This window comes from Olea europaea, chromosome 14 (genome assembly GCF_002742605.1).
Source record: "Olea europaea var. sylvestris chromosome 14, O_europaea_v1, whole genome shotgun sequence".
Lineage (NCBI taxonomy): Eukaryota > Viridiplantae > Streptophyta > Magnoliopsida > Lamiales > Oleaceae > Olea > Olea europaea.
In genome coordinates this window covers 9,215,598-9,232,229 of record NC_036250.1, presented here as the reverse complement: position 1 = coordinate 9,232,229, position 16,632 = coordinate 9,215,598, and the positions used below count along the sequence as shown (strand labels likewise).

General features: G+C 35.8%; 3 protein-coding genes across 7 annotated transcripts; 2 read left to right on the top strand and 1 right to left on the bottom strand.

The window, feature by feature from the left end:
- The first annotated feature begins 315 nt into the window (after positions 1–315).
- LOC111409074 (annexin D2-like) lies at positions 316–3,795 on the top strand. 2 transcript variants are annotated; one of them, XM_023038974.1, is made up of 5 exons: positions 316–461; positions 1,043–1,187; positions 1,356–1,574; positions 2,641–2,853; positions 3,266–3,795. In XM_023038974.1, the coding sequence occupies exons 2-5, from the start codon at positions 1,044–1,046 to the stop codon at positions 3,560–3,562; spliced, it is 873 nt and encodes a 290-aa protein (XP_022894742.1). In that variant the 5' UTR covers positions 316–461; position 1,043; the 3' UTR covers positions 3,563–3,795. The 2 variants fall into 2 exon arrangements, with proteins under 2 accessions (XP_022894742.1, XP_022894743.1); XM_023038975.1 differs by having other exon boundaries at positions 328–471.
- A 2,450-nt stretch (positions 3,796–6,245) lies between these two features.
- LOC111409072 (oxidation resistance protein 1) lies at positions 6,246–11,064 on the top strand. The gene is made up of 8 exons (XM_023038973.1): positions 6,246–6,584; positions 7,521–8,041; positions 8,163–8,235; positions 9,316–9,393; positions 9,480–9,543; positions 10,068–10,155; positions 10,276–10,360; positions 10,731–11,064. Exons 1-8 carry the CDS (start codon positions 6,441–6,443, stop codon positions 10,821–10,823), a joined length of 1,146 nt encoding a protein of 381 aa, XP_022894741.1. The 5' UTR covers positions 6,246–6,440; the 3' UTR covers positions 10,824–11,064.
- Positions 11,065–11,502: 438 nt separating this feature from the next.
- On the bottom strand, positions 11,503–16,632 carry LOC111409071 (protein FAR1-RELATED SEQUENCE 6-like). 4 transcript variants are annotated; one of them, XR_002705418.1, is made up of 5 exons: positions 16,500–16,632; positions 13,636–15,611; positions 12,678–12,887; positions 12,363–12,567; positions 11,503–12,289 (listed from the first exon to the last, which is right to left on the bottom strand). XR_002705418.1 is itself a non-coding variant. In XM_023038972.1 (3 exons), the coding sequence occupies exons 2-3, from the start codon at positions 15,606–15,608 to the stop codon at positions 12,869–12,871; spliced, it is 1,992 nt and encodes a 663-aa protein (XP_022894740.1). In that variant the 5' UTR covers positions 15,609–15,611; positions 16,500–16,632; the 3' UTR covers positions 11,503–12,868. The 4 variants fall into 4 exon arrangements, 1 of the variants encoding a protein (XP_022894740.1); XR_002705416.1 differs by having other exon boundaries at positions 11,503–12,567; XR_002705417.1 differs by having other exon boundaries at positions 11,503–12,567; positions 12,735–12,887.

Below are 16,632 nucleotides of genomic sequence, written 5' to 3'. Positions count from 1 at the left end.
AAAATATTCTTTTTTTAGCTTAATGTCTCAATTAAGTGTACGTTTGAAAGCATTATAAGGAGATTATAATGAAGATGAGTAATGAATTTAAGAATTTTCTAATTATAATTAAAATTAATATTTTACTTTGATAAAAGGTTACAATTTTAGCCAAAAACAAACAAAGCGAGACCTGACATTACCAATAACAAAAATAATAAAGTTACTCGTACAAAGTGTGCACTGCGCCAGTAAAGAAATTCAATCACAGCAGACACGTGGATGAGGCGAGATTTACGTTCCCATCCCATCATCTTCACTCATAACCCCGCAACCCAACAAACATAAATACACGCACTCAGAAAGATCAAAACACACACATTCACAAATAGCTACAGAGTGAATAATGGCAACTCTTAAAGTCCCTTCAAGTGTTCCTCCTGCAGAAGAGGATTCTGAGCAACTAAGAAAAGCTTTTGCAGGTAACAAATTGTACAGCTTGTGTTTTCTGTTTATTGTCTTTTTTATTTGCTCTTATGCAATCAGATATGTGTGATGGGTTTATATCTGTTTGATTATACGGTAACACACTAGAAATGATTCTCTAATGGAAATGTATCCATAACTGGGTTTGATCGGGTATTAGGATCTTGAGATGGTGGAGAGTTTTTGACCATCTGATCTTGGAAATTGATCTAAATTGAATGCGTATCTTTAGTTCCTCATTTTTAGTTATCATTTTCTGAAACAGCGTTGTGATTGTCATGTAAAAATTTGACCAAATAGTGATGCTTGGGTGCTGGTTGGGGTTACACGTAGGAGGGAGAAGATGTACAGTGAGTTTTTTTCTTTGGTGGGGTATTTAGGTACTCAGTGTGTGTCAATATGTTGAATTGTATTATAATGACGAGAAAAAACGTGGAAATTTGGATCGGTTACATTAATTCCGTGGAAATTTGGATCAGTTACATTAATTCTTTCTCACCACTTCAATGGGTTCATTGCTAGATCAACTGAAGTATCCAAATCAAATATGATGATCTGCGCCTAACAATATTTGCAGGATGGAGAACAATGAGGCACTGATTATCCAGATCCTGGCTCACAGGAATGCAGCACAACTCAAGTTGATTCGGGAAACATATGCTGCAACTTATGGAGAAGATCTTCTAAAAGACTTGGACAGTGAACTTTGGAGTGACTTTCAGGTCACTTAAGATGATTCTTATTCTTTTTAGTTGGATGACTAAGTGAGTCATTGCAATAATTTTAGAAAGATAATTATTCTGCAGAAAGTTCAATGAGTCGTTTATGTACACCTTGTCTGAGAGGGCTAACACTTACCTAAATTTCCACCTATTCACTTAATGTAACAGCGTGCATTACTGCTGTGGACGTTGGATCCGACCGAGAGAGATGCATACTTGGTTAATGAGGCTAATAAACGATTGACTTCTAGCAATTGGGTCATCATGGAAATTGCATGCACCAGGTCCTCCAATGATCTCTTTTTGGTGAGGAAGGAATATCATGCTCGTTATAAAAGATCTCTTGAAGAAGATGTCGCATATCACACAACTGGTGATTACCGTAAGGTAAATCACAAGTTTCTCGTTTGTTTTATATTAAATATTAATGTCTGTGTACCATGGACAATCTTTGTTTTGTGAATTAACTCTTTGTTCTTTTGGAATCACATAACTCTTGTTAATTACAGCTTTTTTTAGTTGTGCACAAGACATGCCAACAACCAGTTTCCTTCCGTGAATTTATTCTCCATTGGTTCCAACCTAATCTTATTTCATCATTCTAGTATAGTGACAAATCCATCATAGAATTTGTATTTGTGCTAATTAGTCTTGGGAATGCTTATTGTCTGATGGCCTGGCACTCAAATCATTTGGCATAGTCGGTCTAATAACCATCCCATAAAATTTTCTTTTTAACTTGGTAGATACTTCCAGTTGAATAGAGTCACGGTAACACTTCTCCTCGTTTTCCAAATCCTCTCTAGACTCTAATCTTATGCATGGCATCCTCTTCAAGTCACCTGTCAAATCTAAATACCAAAATAATTACTCTTGGGGACAGTATGATCCTATGTTTGGATTATACTGTTATACTTATCGTTATAATGACTAAAATGACATTCTTTGCATTGTCTTACTTGTATTTAAGTAGAAATTTTATCATCCAAAGTTATCTAAAATGTCAACTTACAATTTATCTCTCTTAACTTTATCATCTAAGGTTGGGTCATGAACAATGACATACCAATGAATGGTACAAGGGAAGGGATCTCATTTTAATGTCTGAAGTTTATCCATGATTTAAACAAAATGACTAGAATTCAGTGCATAATATCTTCAATAACAACTATATAATTAATAAAAAGTAAATATTTTTTTCTCTAGCACCTTCCATATCACACCGTTGTCACCCTATAATTTGCTTTACCTAAACCATGTGCAAATCTCATTTCCTTTTCATAACATTTCAATCTATCTATTGCTGTGACAATATTTTATATGGTATGTCAACCTGCTACAACATTTTCTTATCGAAGTCTGGGACAAGGTATCTCTCAGAGAACATAGGTAGAGTAATTGTTGCAAACAAATAATGCCCCTGCTCTTTTACTATCTGCTAATTCCCCAGCAGCTTTTGGTTCCTCTCGTAAGTGCATTCAGGTATGAAGGAGATGAGGTGAACATGATGTTGGCAAAATCCGAGGCTAAGATACTACATGAGAAGATCTGTGACAAGGCCTACAATCATGAGGAAGTAATTAGAATTCTCACAACAAGGAGCAAAGCACAGATCAATGCGACGCTTAACCAATACAACAGTCAATTTGGAAATGCTATCAATAAGGTACATCTCATGCTGTACTATGATAATTCCACTTTGAAAATTATTGTTTAAGAATTAAGAGTATGTATAGCTAAGCTTAAAAGTTCGGCAAAGTTACTTTTGCGTAAATTTTGGCTTCCAAAACATGTTTAAATGAGTTTCTTTTTTTTTCTACTTATATAAGTAAAAAAGTTGCTTATTTTGATAATGACTCTTACCATATTGTCAATATAATTAACTTTCTTTATTTCTTTGATGAGTATAAAACAATATTGTTTTCAAACATACTGATTTGCTAATAAGTAAAATTCAAAGGTTAGAAAAGCACTCTTGGTCACGAAAATCATGGTTTACCATGTGTTACTTAAGAAGTTTAATTTCACTGCCTCTAAATATGTCAGCACTCGATCAATACCATCGTGATGTTTTACAGGATCTGAAATCTGATCCCAAGGATGACTATCTCAGCTTACTAAGAGCAACAATAAAGTGCCTGACCCGTCCTGAGAAATATTTTGAGAAAACTCTTCGTTTAGCCATCAACAAGCTGGGCAAAGATGAATGGGCTCTCACTCGTGTTGTTGTTACGCAAGCTGAGGTTAATATGCAGTGTATCAAAGAAGAATATCATAAAAGGAACAGTGTACCTCTGGAGCGCGCTATTGCTGGAGACACTTCTGGAGACTACGAGAATTTGCTTCTTGCCTTGATAGGTCATGAGGATGCTTGAGTGACTGTGCTTACTCCTTTTTGACAGCTTTCCTATATATATTAAACACATATCTTGAATTTGCAGTTTATTTTCTTGTTGTGTGCTTGTAGACTATCGATGTTCCAGTCAGACATCATAGCCCAAGTTACTTGTCCTTTTACTTTTTATGCATTAATATGTCTACTGGTGAGTCGAGCTTCCTTTGCAATGTGCAATATTTGGTTAATTTTTCAGTGAGATTTGGATTGTTAGATCTGCAAACTACTGGCCATGAATTTTCTTTGCTGTTTCGACCAGAGGTTCACAGAGTAAGATATTACTTTGAACTCTTGCAGTAAATTTAAACGGCTTTGAAAGGGATGATAAGACCGACAAAATCCATACCAGATGTAGTGATGGCAATGGGCCGAGTTAACCTACGAGCTCGGCTCGTTGCTCGGGGTCAAGCTCGGCTCAGCCCACGAGCTCGCCCGGCTCACAAACCATTTGCGAGCTCGTGATTTTTTTATTTTTGGTAAATTTTCACATTTTTTTGACTTTTTTTGGTAAATTTACATCGGCTCGTGGGCTCGTTAGTGCCTACGAGCCGCTCGTGGGCTCAACGAGCCGAGCAGGTTCAACTCATGGGATTGAGCCACCTGCTCTGCTCGGAAATGACGAGCCCGAGTCGGCTCGGCCTATTTGACATCCTTAACCAGATGTGAAGCTATGTGATGAAGAACATGGGACTAGAGAAAAAAATATGTATATAATCTAGGGATGACAATTGGACTCGTCGGCTCGGGCAGCTCGTGGCTCTGCTCGTAAAAAGTTTGAGCCAATCCGGCTCGAGGCTCGAAAGAACCAAGCCAAGGCTCAGGTCAAACCTCATTTTTGGGTGCCGAGCAAAGCCCGAGCCGGCCCTTGTGGCTCGTCAGCTCGGGCTTACAAGCCTATCTTTTAAAGGCAGCAGCACGCTGGCTTTTAAGGCAGTGTCCTGCTGCCTATTTGGCAGTGTCCTGCTGCCTATTTTAGACAACTGCCAAAAAAAATCAACAAAACATTGAATCGAAAGCTCGAGTTGAGCCTTTTTTTTTTTTTTGGCCGAGTAGGCTTGGGCCCAGAAAAAGGCTCGGTCATTTTACTCGAGGCGAGCTCAAGCCTAAAATTTGGGCTCGCAAGCCGGCTCGACTTAGCTCATTAACATTCCTAATAAAACCTATGTGCCTATAATATTCATCTCTTATGGCCTGTTTAGGATAACTTCTATTTCTGCTTCTTGTAGACAAGCGTATCGAGTAAGTTATATTAGACCAAATTTGTCTAAATGCTCTTCTAAGCATACGAACCACTCTCAAAAAATTATTCAAATAGGCTTAAACCAACTTTTTGGTCTCAGAAACAATTTTTAACTATTCAAAAGCTCCATCAAAAGGTTTGTGAATTAAATATCTCGACAGTGGACTGAATTTCAAACTCAACCATAGATAAAATGGAGTTTCAATAAGCTTCGACTACAATTTGACCACTTTGATTGACATTCATATTTTGTAGGTTTGTCACTTGTCAATTTTCAATAATTAGTTCTTACTAATTACTCAACTATAGATCAAATCGTGCACATTTTGATATTTCTACTATTCTGTCGAGATGATTAGTTGCGAATGGTTTCTATTGAATGCTATAACCTTGAAATTCAATGTTAAAGTATGCATCGACCTTAGATATTGTTAAAGAACATGACGAAGCTGTAGCTATCCATCACTACTTCATGCAATGAACTAATCATAAATACAGGAGATTGAACATGACCATTGAGTCCTCTTTCCTGACAACATATACAAAAGAGTTATACTTTAATAATAAATGACGATTTTAAGCATATATAGAGCACTTAATTTAAAGAAAAAGCAATAAATATTTGACTTGTTTTTAAAGTGAATTCACGTATATTTAAAATAAGTCAATATAAACCACACATTTGAAGCTTGTAAGCCATCCTAAACATGCTTATAATCTCTCTTCCCATCTTCAAGCAAGTCGAAAATCCATTAAACTCTAAAAGTTACCATGTCATAATGTGATGTGCTTTTAATGTCAATAAAATGTAAATTCAACAGTATTTAATATTTAAAAAAAAATTACTCTTTCATTGTCCGTACTCAATCTTATACAAAAGAAATGCCTTAGTTTTTAATGAAAGTAAAATATAAATTAAAAATATTAAGTGACCCCCACACATATTGCTGTTGTAACTCTCCCCGTAAAAGCAGTATGTGAGGGACAGGACTGGAGTAATAGAGTGCAGAGAGAAATTATTTTTTCTCTTTTTTTCTTATTTATTTTGAATTGAATTTAACTTTTTATTGAATTAATAGACCAAAACTGTCTATTAAAATTACTAGTGCGATGTCGATTGAGAAAAAATAATACTCGGTAAAAGTTAGAAGACAAATTCGCAACAGAAACCATTGATTAGGGATAAAGCGCCAATTTTCTCAAGAAAAGAAAAATGAGAAGAGTCAAAAGACCATAACGAAAAGAAAAGAAGAAAAAAAGGGAAAAGTACTGTTGACTCTTTCTTTCTTGTCACAAAATAAAAATATATAATAATAATAATAATAATAATAATAATAATAATAATAAGATGGTGAAGGATAATCTAACGTAAATAATAAAGAAAAAAATTATAGGGTCACTTAGAACGCACCCTTCATCCTAATCTAATCCCACGCGTTAGATGTTAGCAAGGATATATCGGGAAAAAAAATGTAAAAGAAAAATAATAGGATATATTCTGGGGCTTGAGCTTTGATTATATGTTTATTGCAGAATATGTTCCAAATTCAAAGATAGTGGAAATCGTATCATCATAGCATAAATAATCAAGAAATATATAGGTATATTTGTAGTAAAAATGGGCAGGGAGCATCAAGAAAAACAAGAAGAAAAACAGCGCAAGAATTCACTGAGGAGTAAAGCAGCCCACTTTTTATCTGATCTAACTACTGTTTATCTCAATCCCATTTCTGAAAAACCCTCTAAGTCACCTCCTCCACTTGTAATTTCTGATACCTTTATCTGTTTCTTTATTATATAGGACTTTTTGTTTGTAGAAGTAATGATCTTTTATTTCAGGTTCCTTATTGTGCTAATATATTGATGATCGGTTTATCATTCTTAGGCTAATTCTTGAAGACCCACCTTGAATTATGTGCTGTTGACTAGAATTAAAGGATTTCGAGTTTATGGTTATGCTTATGTTGGTGTTCTGAGTATCAGTTCTTTAGTTTTAGGCTTAGAGTTTTATGGTGCCTTCGTTTTAAATGGTTAAATTTGTTAAGGGAAATTTATTTTATTTTTTTTTTGCCAATTTGATTATTTATGATTGTAGGGATTTTTTTCTGAGCAGTGCTATTCATAGTCAAAAACTGCATAGTTGTGATACGTTGCATCTTTCATGTAGGATGACTACTGCCGTCGCTGATTATGCATAAAATTATTATTATTATTATTTTTCCTGCAAGCATGCTTAGGAATGGTGCGATAATATGGTCTTATATTTATTAGGAATCAAGTTCATTGGTGCCTATCTCAGGCTGGTTAACTGTTGAATTAGAATTAGATAATTACTCATGCCATTTGCCTAATTTTGAGCTTAATATAGAAATCCATGCCTTGATTAGAGGTGCTTTAGGTGTGGACAAGTATGGATCAAAGGAAAAAAGAACAAAAAGTAGAGACATGAGAAAAGGAAAAAAAAAAAGAAGGGGAAAAGAGCAGGAAAAAAAATAGTAGGATGAAATTTGAAGATAAAATTTTAATTTGAAGTGGTGCAGTCCCATAACCAATTGACTTCACTTGTTATATTGGGCGAACAAAGAAGCTTCATCTTTGAACTTAAAAATCTTAGGTCCATTATGTCTTTTTTCTTTTGTGCATCTTATAAAATCCATTAATTCTAATGCCAATGAGCATTTGCTTTTGGTTTTGACAGGAAGAGAAGAATGAAGGTAGTCAGCTAGAATCAGACTTGAAGGACAGCTCTGGGGACTCTGTTGATGGTCCTGATACATCTTCTTTCACTGCCTTTTTATATTCTTTAGTAGCATCCTCAGAATCTCAGACTAATTCTAAGTGTGATGGAGAAAACATGTCTCTCGAGGATCAGTTTAAGCCATCATCTGAACCAACAACGAAAGAAAATGGCAGGAAGAAGAGTTTGTTTTCGAGGGGTAAACAATCACTTGGCAAAGCTTTCTATCAAGCAGCTAAATTAAGTGGCTTTCGAAACCAAGGCCCTAAAGGCAGTTCTGTTATGGTAACTGATGATGGAAGTAATTTTAAGGCTTCCCAAGATGAGGATACTCAAATGAATACTTCGAAAGATACATTGGCTTTGGAAAATCTTCCAGAGACTTCACAGCCTTCGTTGCTTCTCTCGGAGAAAACTCGCAGTGTTCTTCATGCTGCACTCCCAGTGACCATACAGGGACTGAAGTGGGTATTGTTATACAGGTGAAGACACATGTCAATTTCCTTTCTTGTGTGGATCGTTTGCATGTGCTATTTTGTTTTGAGTTTCCTACACATGCTATCTTCAAATCATAGACTTTAATTCCTTGCTTTGATCTCTCAGTACTTGGAGGCATGGTATATCACTTTCAACGTTATACAGGAGAAGCATGATCTGGCCCGGCCTTAGTCTGCTGGTAACATTTCTAACTTGTGACCTTGCATATACTTTTTCACTATCGGGACAACCTTAAACTACAACTTCTTTGGCTATTATGCTTGTGAAACCTGTTTCGTTTTCAATTTGAAGCATGCATGACCAGCTCTAAGTCTCCTGAGAATCAAGCTCTTTTTTTCCTTTCATCATAAGTAATCTATTTTTCATCATTTCCTTTCAATGTATGAACCAAGTTTTATATTGACTTTTAGACTAGTGCTGAAATATTATATTTATTTATTACAATTTTATGCTAATTACTCTTATTTTTATTTTAATAATCTTTTTCATAACCTCTTTATTTCTTAAAACGCTTATTTCTGAATAGTCCAGAAACTCTCGGTGGATGATGGTATAATCGTCAGAACTTTGTATATTCTTGTTATGCCCAAACTCATGATGCCACAAACGGGAATGCTATAAAAATGTAATTCTTTTTGTCCTGATGCCAAATATAAATATTTCAACCAAAAGATTATACTTCTTGACGTTTTACCAATTGTAGATGGCTTCTCCTCCAGGTATGATATCAACTTTTGTCTCTGTGATAAAGGGTTCTCATTTTGATTGCTGTGATCCTCATGCTTGTGACGATTGAAAGAGTAACATAATTTCCTCATAGTGTAGTGCGAAGGATATCATACATTACAGTGAGCTTACTTAATTACTTATTTTTGCAGCTATTCTAGACTGATAAGTACTATCTTAACATCCATCATGATGTCATATATGTAACCTGTATTTCATGTTTAAGATTTGAAATTCTTCTGAGTATTGTAGATCCTACGTCTCATTTCTTTTCTTTCTATTATCTGGAATAAGAATGGTGATTCCAGGACACGGTTGAAGAGTATTCTTAATGATGTGAAATGTGTGCTGCCAAACTAGGTTGACAGTCGAGAAATCATGTCATCAATCAAGAATCAATATTTTGTTTGTCCATTTTAATTGTGTAGTTCAGGCTTTTTGTCTGCTCTCACGTGTGCATTTATATATACTGAAATGAGACTTACCAAAGGCCCCTCTCTCTATATCCCTCATTAGTTTATTTATCTTTTAGGTTGTTGGGGACCGTAATGGCACGGTTTTTGGTGGCTTGGTTGAGGCGCCCTTGAGACCATCAAATAAGAAGTATCAGGTAATGATGCTTTTTTTTTTTTTTTTTAATATGTTAGTACATACTATGTTATTCATCCATTTAGATTAACACTGAACGAAAAACAGGGAACGAATGATACATTTGTTTTCACAAATATATCTGGCCATCCTCGTATATTTCGTCCCACAGGTATTAATTCTTCTTTCTCTGATCATTTGCCTTTACAGTATTGTATTTGTATTTTACATTTTTGACTATCTCTATCCTTCAGTATTTTAATGAATCCAACTTCGTTTTTTCAAGTTAAAATGTATACTTGCTTTAAAGGCTATAGCCTACAAGTGCATTCTGCTGCGTTTTTTATATGCAATTCTTTATAAAAATTAACTTTTAAAATGACTTTGAAGTTTTTCGATTTAATAAAACTGGAATTGTACAATGCCTGTCCTCAGATAAGTGGAAGTTGTTCCAGTGGTTTATTATGACATGATATATAGTTGGCCTATCAACTATATTAAAATAAAAGGCGGTGATGCACTAGTGCACCGTGTTAGAACTTTCGGTTTTGAAGGATTCTGTATTTAGTCTAAATATATCTAATCTATTCTTTTGTTTTCTTGGAAAAAATTCGACCTTTTGGAATGCCTAGCAGTTCAGGTTAATAGATTTGAATATATTCTTCATATTTCATATTGAAACCTACACATTAACAGGTATGAACCGCTATTTTACTTTGTGCTCTACGGATTATTTAGCCTTAGGTGGGGGTGGTCACTTTGCTCTCTATTTGGATGGAGATCTGTAAGTTTTCAACTTCCTTTATTGTTTAGTTTCTATAGTATTTATTCTAACATACGTGCCTATTTATCCAATAATTAATGGAAATACCGCGTCCTTATTTCTTTTCCCACCCTTCTCAAGATTGAGTGGATCAAGTTCGTCCTCGGAGACATATGGAAATCCCTGTTTGGCGAACGCTGAAGATTTTGTAGTGAAGGAAACTGAGGTATTCCTATTATTGAAGACTTAATTTAAATATAACACATCCCTGTTCAAAAGTTTTAAGTTTTTAGATGGTTGAATATGGCACTAGAGCTACCCAAAAGACAAAGGTTCAAATCTAGATGAAACTCACCCCCTACGCACACCCCCGAGTCACACACGAGGTCGGTTGAATATGTCCACTTCATGTCGGCTTAAGTGAGATAATTCAACATTCAATCTCCACCCCCACGCATCCCACATGCACACCCCTATCTCGCATCGTCGTGGCATCATCACTTGTATACAAGTGAGGTATTTATGGGAGATTTTGTGCTAGAATTTTCCTTCACTACGATGATTAAGGTTTGGTTATTATCTTGTATTCTACGCAGCTATGGGGCTTTGTGTATGCTTCCAAGTATGACGAGGTGATGTCTTCATTGCAAACAGAAGTTCCAGGAATTAGCAGGCTTGTTTCCATCTGATGATTACTAGTTCTTCATTCGGTTGGTTTAGTTTTCGAGCTAATGGTGACCTATTTTTGTACACATTTACAAAGCGTTTTCTAAAGATTTGTGACACATGCAGATGCAAACCACTTTATGTAAATAACGGGCGAGTCTTGGGCGTGGCATTATGTTTATGGAAAATGCATATTGTACGTCATCATTTACATAATCTTTTAACAAATTAATGAGATGTAAAGTGGGGAAGAATTTTTTTTTTTTTTTTTTTTTTTTTTTGGGGCGGATTTTGACCCAATTAAATCTCATCACATCATTTCTTGATAAACTAATATGCAAGTTGTGATATATATGTAGCACAATTGTATGTTTTTATCTCGTGTGATGTTGAATCCAAAATGTTTGTTGCATGATGAAGGACACGAGCCTTACAAGGCCAGCACTTAGCGTTCGTGCATCAATGGTACGAACATGAAGGATAGATTGGATTTATGATAAGCGCAACTTCATTGAGCATTCTTTGTTTCCAAGGATTGAGTCTTTGTAGTTCAAACAAATTACTAAGGGACTATATCCAAGAAGGGGGTTGAAACTCAACAAGTCACAAATAATTACTATCAAGCGTGAAGAAGTTGAATAAATCAATTACGACTTGGAAAAAATGCAACATCTTTGATTTCACGCAGTTTATATAAATAAATGATGCAAAAGAAATTATCAATTTATTGAGAGGCAATAAAATCCACAATTGGATATCACTGCCAGAATAAGGGTAATACAAACGGTAGAAGCTGAATCATTGTATAAAGACTAGACCCTTATTGTAAAGAGATTAGCCTGATGGAATTCAAAACCCAAAGAAAACCAAATATTAAGGCCAGAACCCAAGCCAAACCTGAGGCCAGTGTTGCCCAGGCACCTATGTTCATGGTCGAGAGCACCAGCCAAGGTTAAAGTGTAGCCCGAGCATCAATTTCTGAGGCCAAGAACACTGCATGAAAACCCAAGCATCTAGGCCTCATTGGTAAGAACACCAGAACACCTGACACCAGCACCTTTACCATCAGACCACTGTTACATGCTCCCAAAGAGAGGATCTACACAAACAGTCATCTCTTAGAATCGCGTTGTCTCTCGACACACGGGGAGGGGAGCCCATCTGTCCATTGGAGCACATCTCCAAGCCCACAGCCCTAAGAAGGGGTTAGAATGCTAGTTATTCTATTACCGTAATATTCTGATTTGCAGCACCATTTTCCTTAGTAAACTGCATGTTTTGGGTGTAGGGGTTTCTCCTGCGGAAAGGTTCGCTGGAAGAAAAGTTATTCTTCAACCCAAGTTGACACATCATCAAGACCATTGCAGAATATTCTCAGAAACAGTAATTATAGATGCAGAATAAACACAAATAGCTTCGATGGGCCTTGAAGAATGCTTCTTGCAACTTACAAGTAAAACTCGACTCCAGCATTGCTCCATGTCAATAACTGCCCGATTTGATAAGGGTCAAACTTAAAAAACATCTTCCCAGCTAATTATATCAAAGTATGGGCACGCTACCTTTCCAAAAGAATAATGAAAGGAAAAACAAGTGACCTTCACATGCATCAAACTCCATTTATGACTAAAAAGCTCGGACTAAGTGGCGCCTCATATACCTCATGAAGGCAAAAGTAAATATTCTTCGGTGACGACCTCACAATTTCTGTGATAGTTTTTGTACAACTCAGGGTGTGCAGCTTTCAGCTGCAATGACCAATCTTGCCTACCCAGAAAGGTAAGAATTTAACTATTTGTTAAATGTACCAAAAATAAACAAATATTCATAAATAAAAATGACTCAATGTGCAATTTTAAGGAAACAAGCAGGCATACTTTTTGAGAGAGAAGTCTTAGAAAGATGACTAAAACACCACAACAGCAGCAGCGTACCAGCTGGTTTGCAATGACTGACGCGTAGGTCTCCGGAGACACCAGAAATACAGATTTAAAGAACCACGGCAGAGCCTAATGCAAGCAGCAACTAAAGATAATTAAAATTTTGATTTTCCAGAGCCAGTTCATGCTTAAATGTCCATCTCTTTCCTGTGATTACACGAGAGAGAAACAAATAATATTAGTTTGAAGTAGTTGAGTCATCTATAGAACAAAATATTAGCCACAACCTGAAAACTAGGCATCTTCCAGCAATAGAAGATAAAAGTAATGTTAAGTAGCACAACTGGTGCTAATCACCCGTATAGGTGGCATCAATTGATAAGACAGTTTAAACATTAAATGGGATCTATGTTTCTATATTTAAAATATCAATTAATGACACTTCTAAAATATCCTATATAGCATGGTTTCGGAAAATAAATCAAAAAATCATTTTTCACAAGCAAAAGATACCATTTTGTCATTTCAAATTTACATAAATTTTGAAAACCCAGCAAATGAATGCGAAAGATTGTCATACCCTAATGAGAACCCTGGTGCTAAACATTAGTCTAGATGGCAATAAAGTGGTGATATCAACTGATAAGATAGATTAAATTGGACACATTTTTCTACATTTAAAATGTCCTTATCAATTACTGACACTTAAGGCTGGCATCATTTGTGCTACATAGAATTATTCCAGACTATAAATCAATATCATTTTCAATATTTCAATTTGCCCAAGTAGCTTCAAGCTACATAACCACCAGCAAAAGATATTTTGTTTGTCATTTCAACTTTTCATAAAGTTTGAAAACCCCACGGAATCAACGCGTGAGGTAGTCACACCCCAGTGAAAATACTGGTCCTAAACACTTTTGTACAGGGTAATCAAATAACGAAGTCGCATTACTCATTTTCGATGCTCTGTTTACAACCGTCGGTATAATCAACCGAAAGGAGCTTGCTCTTTGCCTCTGCGAGCAATTGGATAAGAAAATCACACTTATTGTCTGAGTCCACACCAAGCTGTTGAAGATCAAGCAACAATGGAGTCAACTTCATGCGCCGCTTATCTTGATCATCGCTATCAACATTGTCGTACACCCAATTCAGAAATTCGTACCCATGCTTTATATCTTTCTGCCATCTTTCTAAAACATAACAAGGGGGAACCTCATTCACCTTTTTCTTGATAAACACAGATAGTGCATGCCTGCAAAGAATCCCCTTGAACTCAAAGAGATGGCATAAGCACTGCACTTTACAATCAGCTTCATTAAAGAGTACCTCAAACTTCATCTCTTTAGAGAACATTCCATCTTTACCCAATATAGTTTCTGTCACCTCAAATACTGAAATAAGCTCTTCTGTCATTACAAAAGAGGCATTGCAAAAGATCAATCCTCTTAATTCATCCTGAAAGAGCTTGAAAATTTCATTAGTATAAATTTTCTGAAACTGCTTTTCGATGAGATAATTTGTTATTGTTGGATTGCAAGAGTTAAGAGAGGCGAAATCTGCATTGTTCTCTTTCATGATCTTACTTTTCATCGCACTGTCATAAAGCTCAATAAATTGCTTCACTGTGGTCTTTGATTGAACATGGCTATCAAAAAAGGCATCTGTATCTTCTCGTCTTTGAGTTGTAGATATCCCAGCCAAAAAAGTCTTCTTCACATACACTGGGGCCCAATGATGACGGTCATCATATAAAGACTTCAACCACTCGTTATCATGTAAATTGTGTTCATCAATCAAGTTTCTCCAATTTTCCTCAAAATCACTAGGTTTAATGGAGTCATAAATGATATTCTTCAAAATCTTCTTGATTGCTTTATACTGAGCAAGCTCTTTTAATTTTGTCAGAAGCTTTTTCATTATATGCCAAAGACTTAGACAGTGCCGAGAATCTGGAAAAACTTCTCTAACCGCAACCTGGACAGCTCTACACTGGTCTGTGATTACAGCTTTCGGAGAATGGCCCAACATACATGTTAACCATGATCTAAACAACCAGACAAAAGTATCTTTATCCTTGCCCAATATTAAACCACAACCAAACAACACAGACTCGCCATGGTGGTTCATGCCGACAAACATAACTAGTGGCACATCATAACCATTTGTTAGATATGTGGTGTCAAAAAAAATCACATCACCAAAAGACTCATATGCTGCCCTGCACCTTGCATCAGCCCAGAAAACATTTCTTATATGAGATTCCTCATCCCTATCAATCGTATAGAAGAAGTTTGAATTTCGAGCCTGCATTTTATAAAAATATGTCATTAACGCTTCCGCATCTTCATTCCCAAGAGTCAACAGTCTTGCATTTGCGATATTATTGCTGCATTCCATCTCAACAACTGAATCATTTACTTCTAACTTTCTCTTGAGTTGAGAGGTGACCATCTCACTGCATCTAAATTCTCGAGGCTGTCCTGGATTAAGTTCATGATTGTGATCAAGACAGACACGAGTCACAACATACCTTCCATCATCATATACTGCAATATTCATCCTGGCCTTACAGTTAGTCTTACTAGAATTCCTTGCACGTGAGGAGTTCTTCCCAGCTGTCGGAGTGGCTGTCCTACCACTTCGAGCACATGCCAGCGAAAAATATTTTTGCTTTCCATCATCTCCATTCTTGGTGCTAACTTTCGCTGTATTGAAGCCAACAGATTGTGCATACCGATTATAAAATTTACGCACTTCTTCATAGGACAGAAAAGCCATACCAACCTCAGGAATTTGCACTTCTGTAGGCGATGTTTGTCCAAACCCTTGAATATTCATTTTTTCACCAGAATCATTTTCATCATTGTCCAGCTTTTCATTCTCATTCTTCAGAGATGCATCCATTTCAAGATTTCCTTCCATTTTCTGTAAAAAATCAAACCCACAATGAGCATTACAGTAATTAAATGGAAGGTTTAAAGAAACAATATATGCACTAACTTAAGAAGAGTGACCAAATTTGCCGAATTAATTGTTATCTAAACAAAGAAAGAGTATGAAACATGATAAATGTTCATGCATTTGTATGGAACTAGTAGTAAAACCTGCTAGTTTAGGAAGATGAAGAAGCAATATATAAATCATCAATTGTACCACTAAAACTGATTGATATGCAACAGTTATATAAACTAAGAACACAAGTAGCCTTCCTTTCTCTGAGTTGAAAAGAATGATTTAGCAATTGGTAAGAAAAAGGTAGTCCGTCAGCATTTTAATCACATGCAATAACTACAAGAATTTGAATAATCACATCAAGTATATCTGGATGAAACATTAAGTTTTTACAGAAAAACTTAAAGAAGATATCCAAGTTTGTAGCTCTTTTATTTTTTTATTTTTTGGTAACCGCATAAAAAGAAAAGAAAAGAGAAAAAAAAAATTCCATATTCAGCATCTGCAAGTGATCAGATGATTCACAAAAAAATAAACCAGAATTTATGATAACAACAACACTCTAGACATTTTGGTCAAAGCATCATTACTTAAATAACCAAATCAGACATTGCTATGTTGAGCAATAACTCAATAATGGATTTTTTAGATTTTTTGAAAGAAATCTGACTGTCATTAAAACCACCATAAAGAATAACTCTCGATCTTGAGAAATGATGTTCAGATAAGCAACAAAGAACCAAATGGTGAGATCCAATTATTACAGTAATTGCCAAAAATATAACACTGATCTACATACACCTAAGATGATTATTTACAAGTTCTATAGTGTGTGCAAATAGAAGAAAGAAAGAAGCTCACTGGGTGCGGTAGCAGTAGAAAGTGAGGGACTGAACTTCGAGAGAGTGCCGATAGAGAAGGGAAGATGCCCTAATTCGATTTGGTTAACGAATTGAGGAAAAGGAAGGAATTAAAGTGGATCAGTCTTATCTCT

Bases quoted from the DNA above. Each gene is read 5' to 3' on its own strand.
- LOC111409071 (XM_023038972.1), bottom strand. From the start codon at position 15,608: ATGGAAGGAAATCTTGAAATGGATGCATCTCTGAAGAATGAGAATGAA.
- LOC111409074 (XM_023038975.1), top strand. From the start codon at position 386: ATGGCAACTCTTAAAGTCCCTTCAAGTGTTCCTCCTGCAGAAGAGGAT. The intron at 1,575-2,640 runs GTAAATCACAAG...ATTCCCCAGCAG, and splicing joins CAACTGGTGATTACCGTAAG to CTTTTGGTTCCTCTCGTAAG. The intron at 2,854-3,265 runs GTACATCTCATG...GATGTTTTACAG, and splicing joins TTGGAAATGCTATCAATAAG to GATCTGAAATCTGATCCCAA.
- LOC111409072 (XM_023038973.1), top strand. From the start codon at position 6,441: ATGGGCAGGGAGCATCAAGAAAAACAAGAAGAAAAACAGCGCAAGAAT. The intron at 9,544-10,067 runs GTATTAATTCTT...ACACATTAACAG, and splicing joins TCGTATATTTCGTCCCACAG to GTATGAACCGCTATTTTACT. The intron at 10,156-10,275 runs GTAAGTTTTCAA...ACCCTTCTCAAG, and splicing joins CTCTATTTGGATGGAGATCT to ATTGAGTGGATCAAGTTCGT.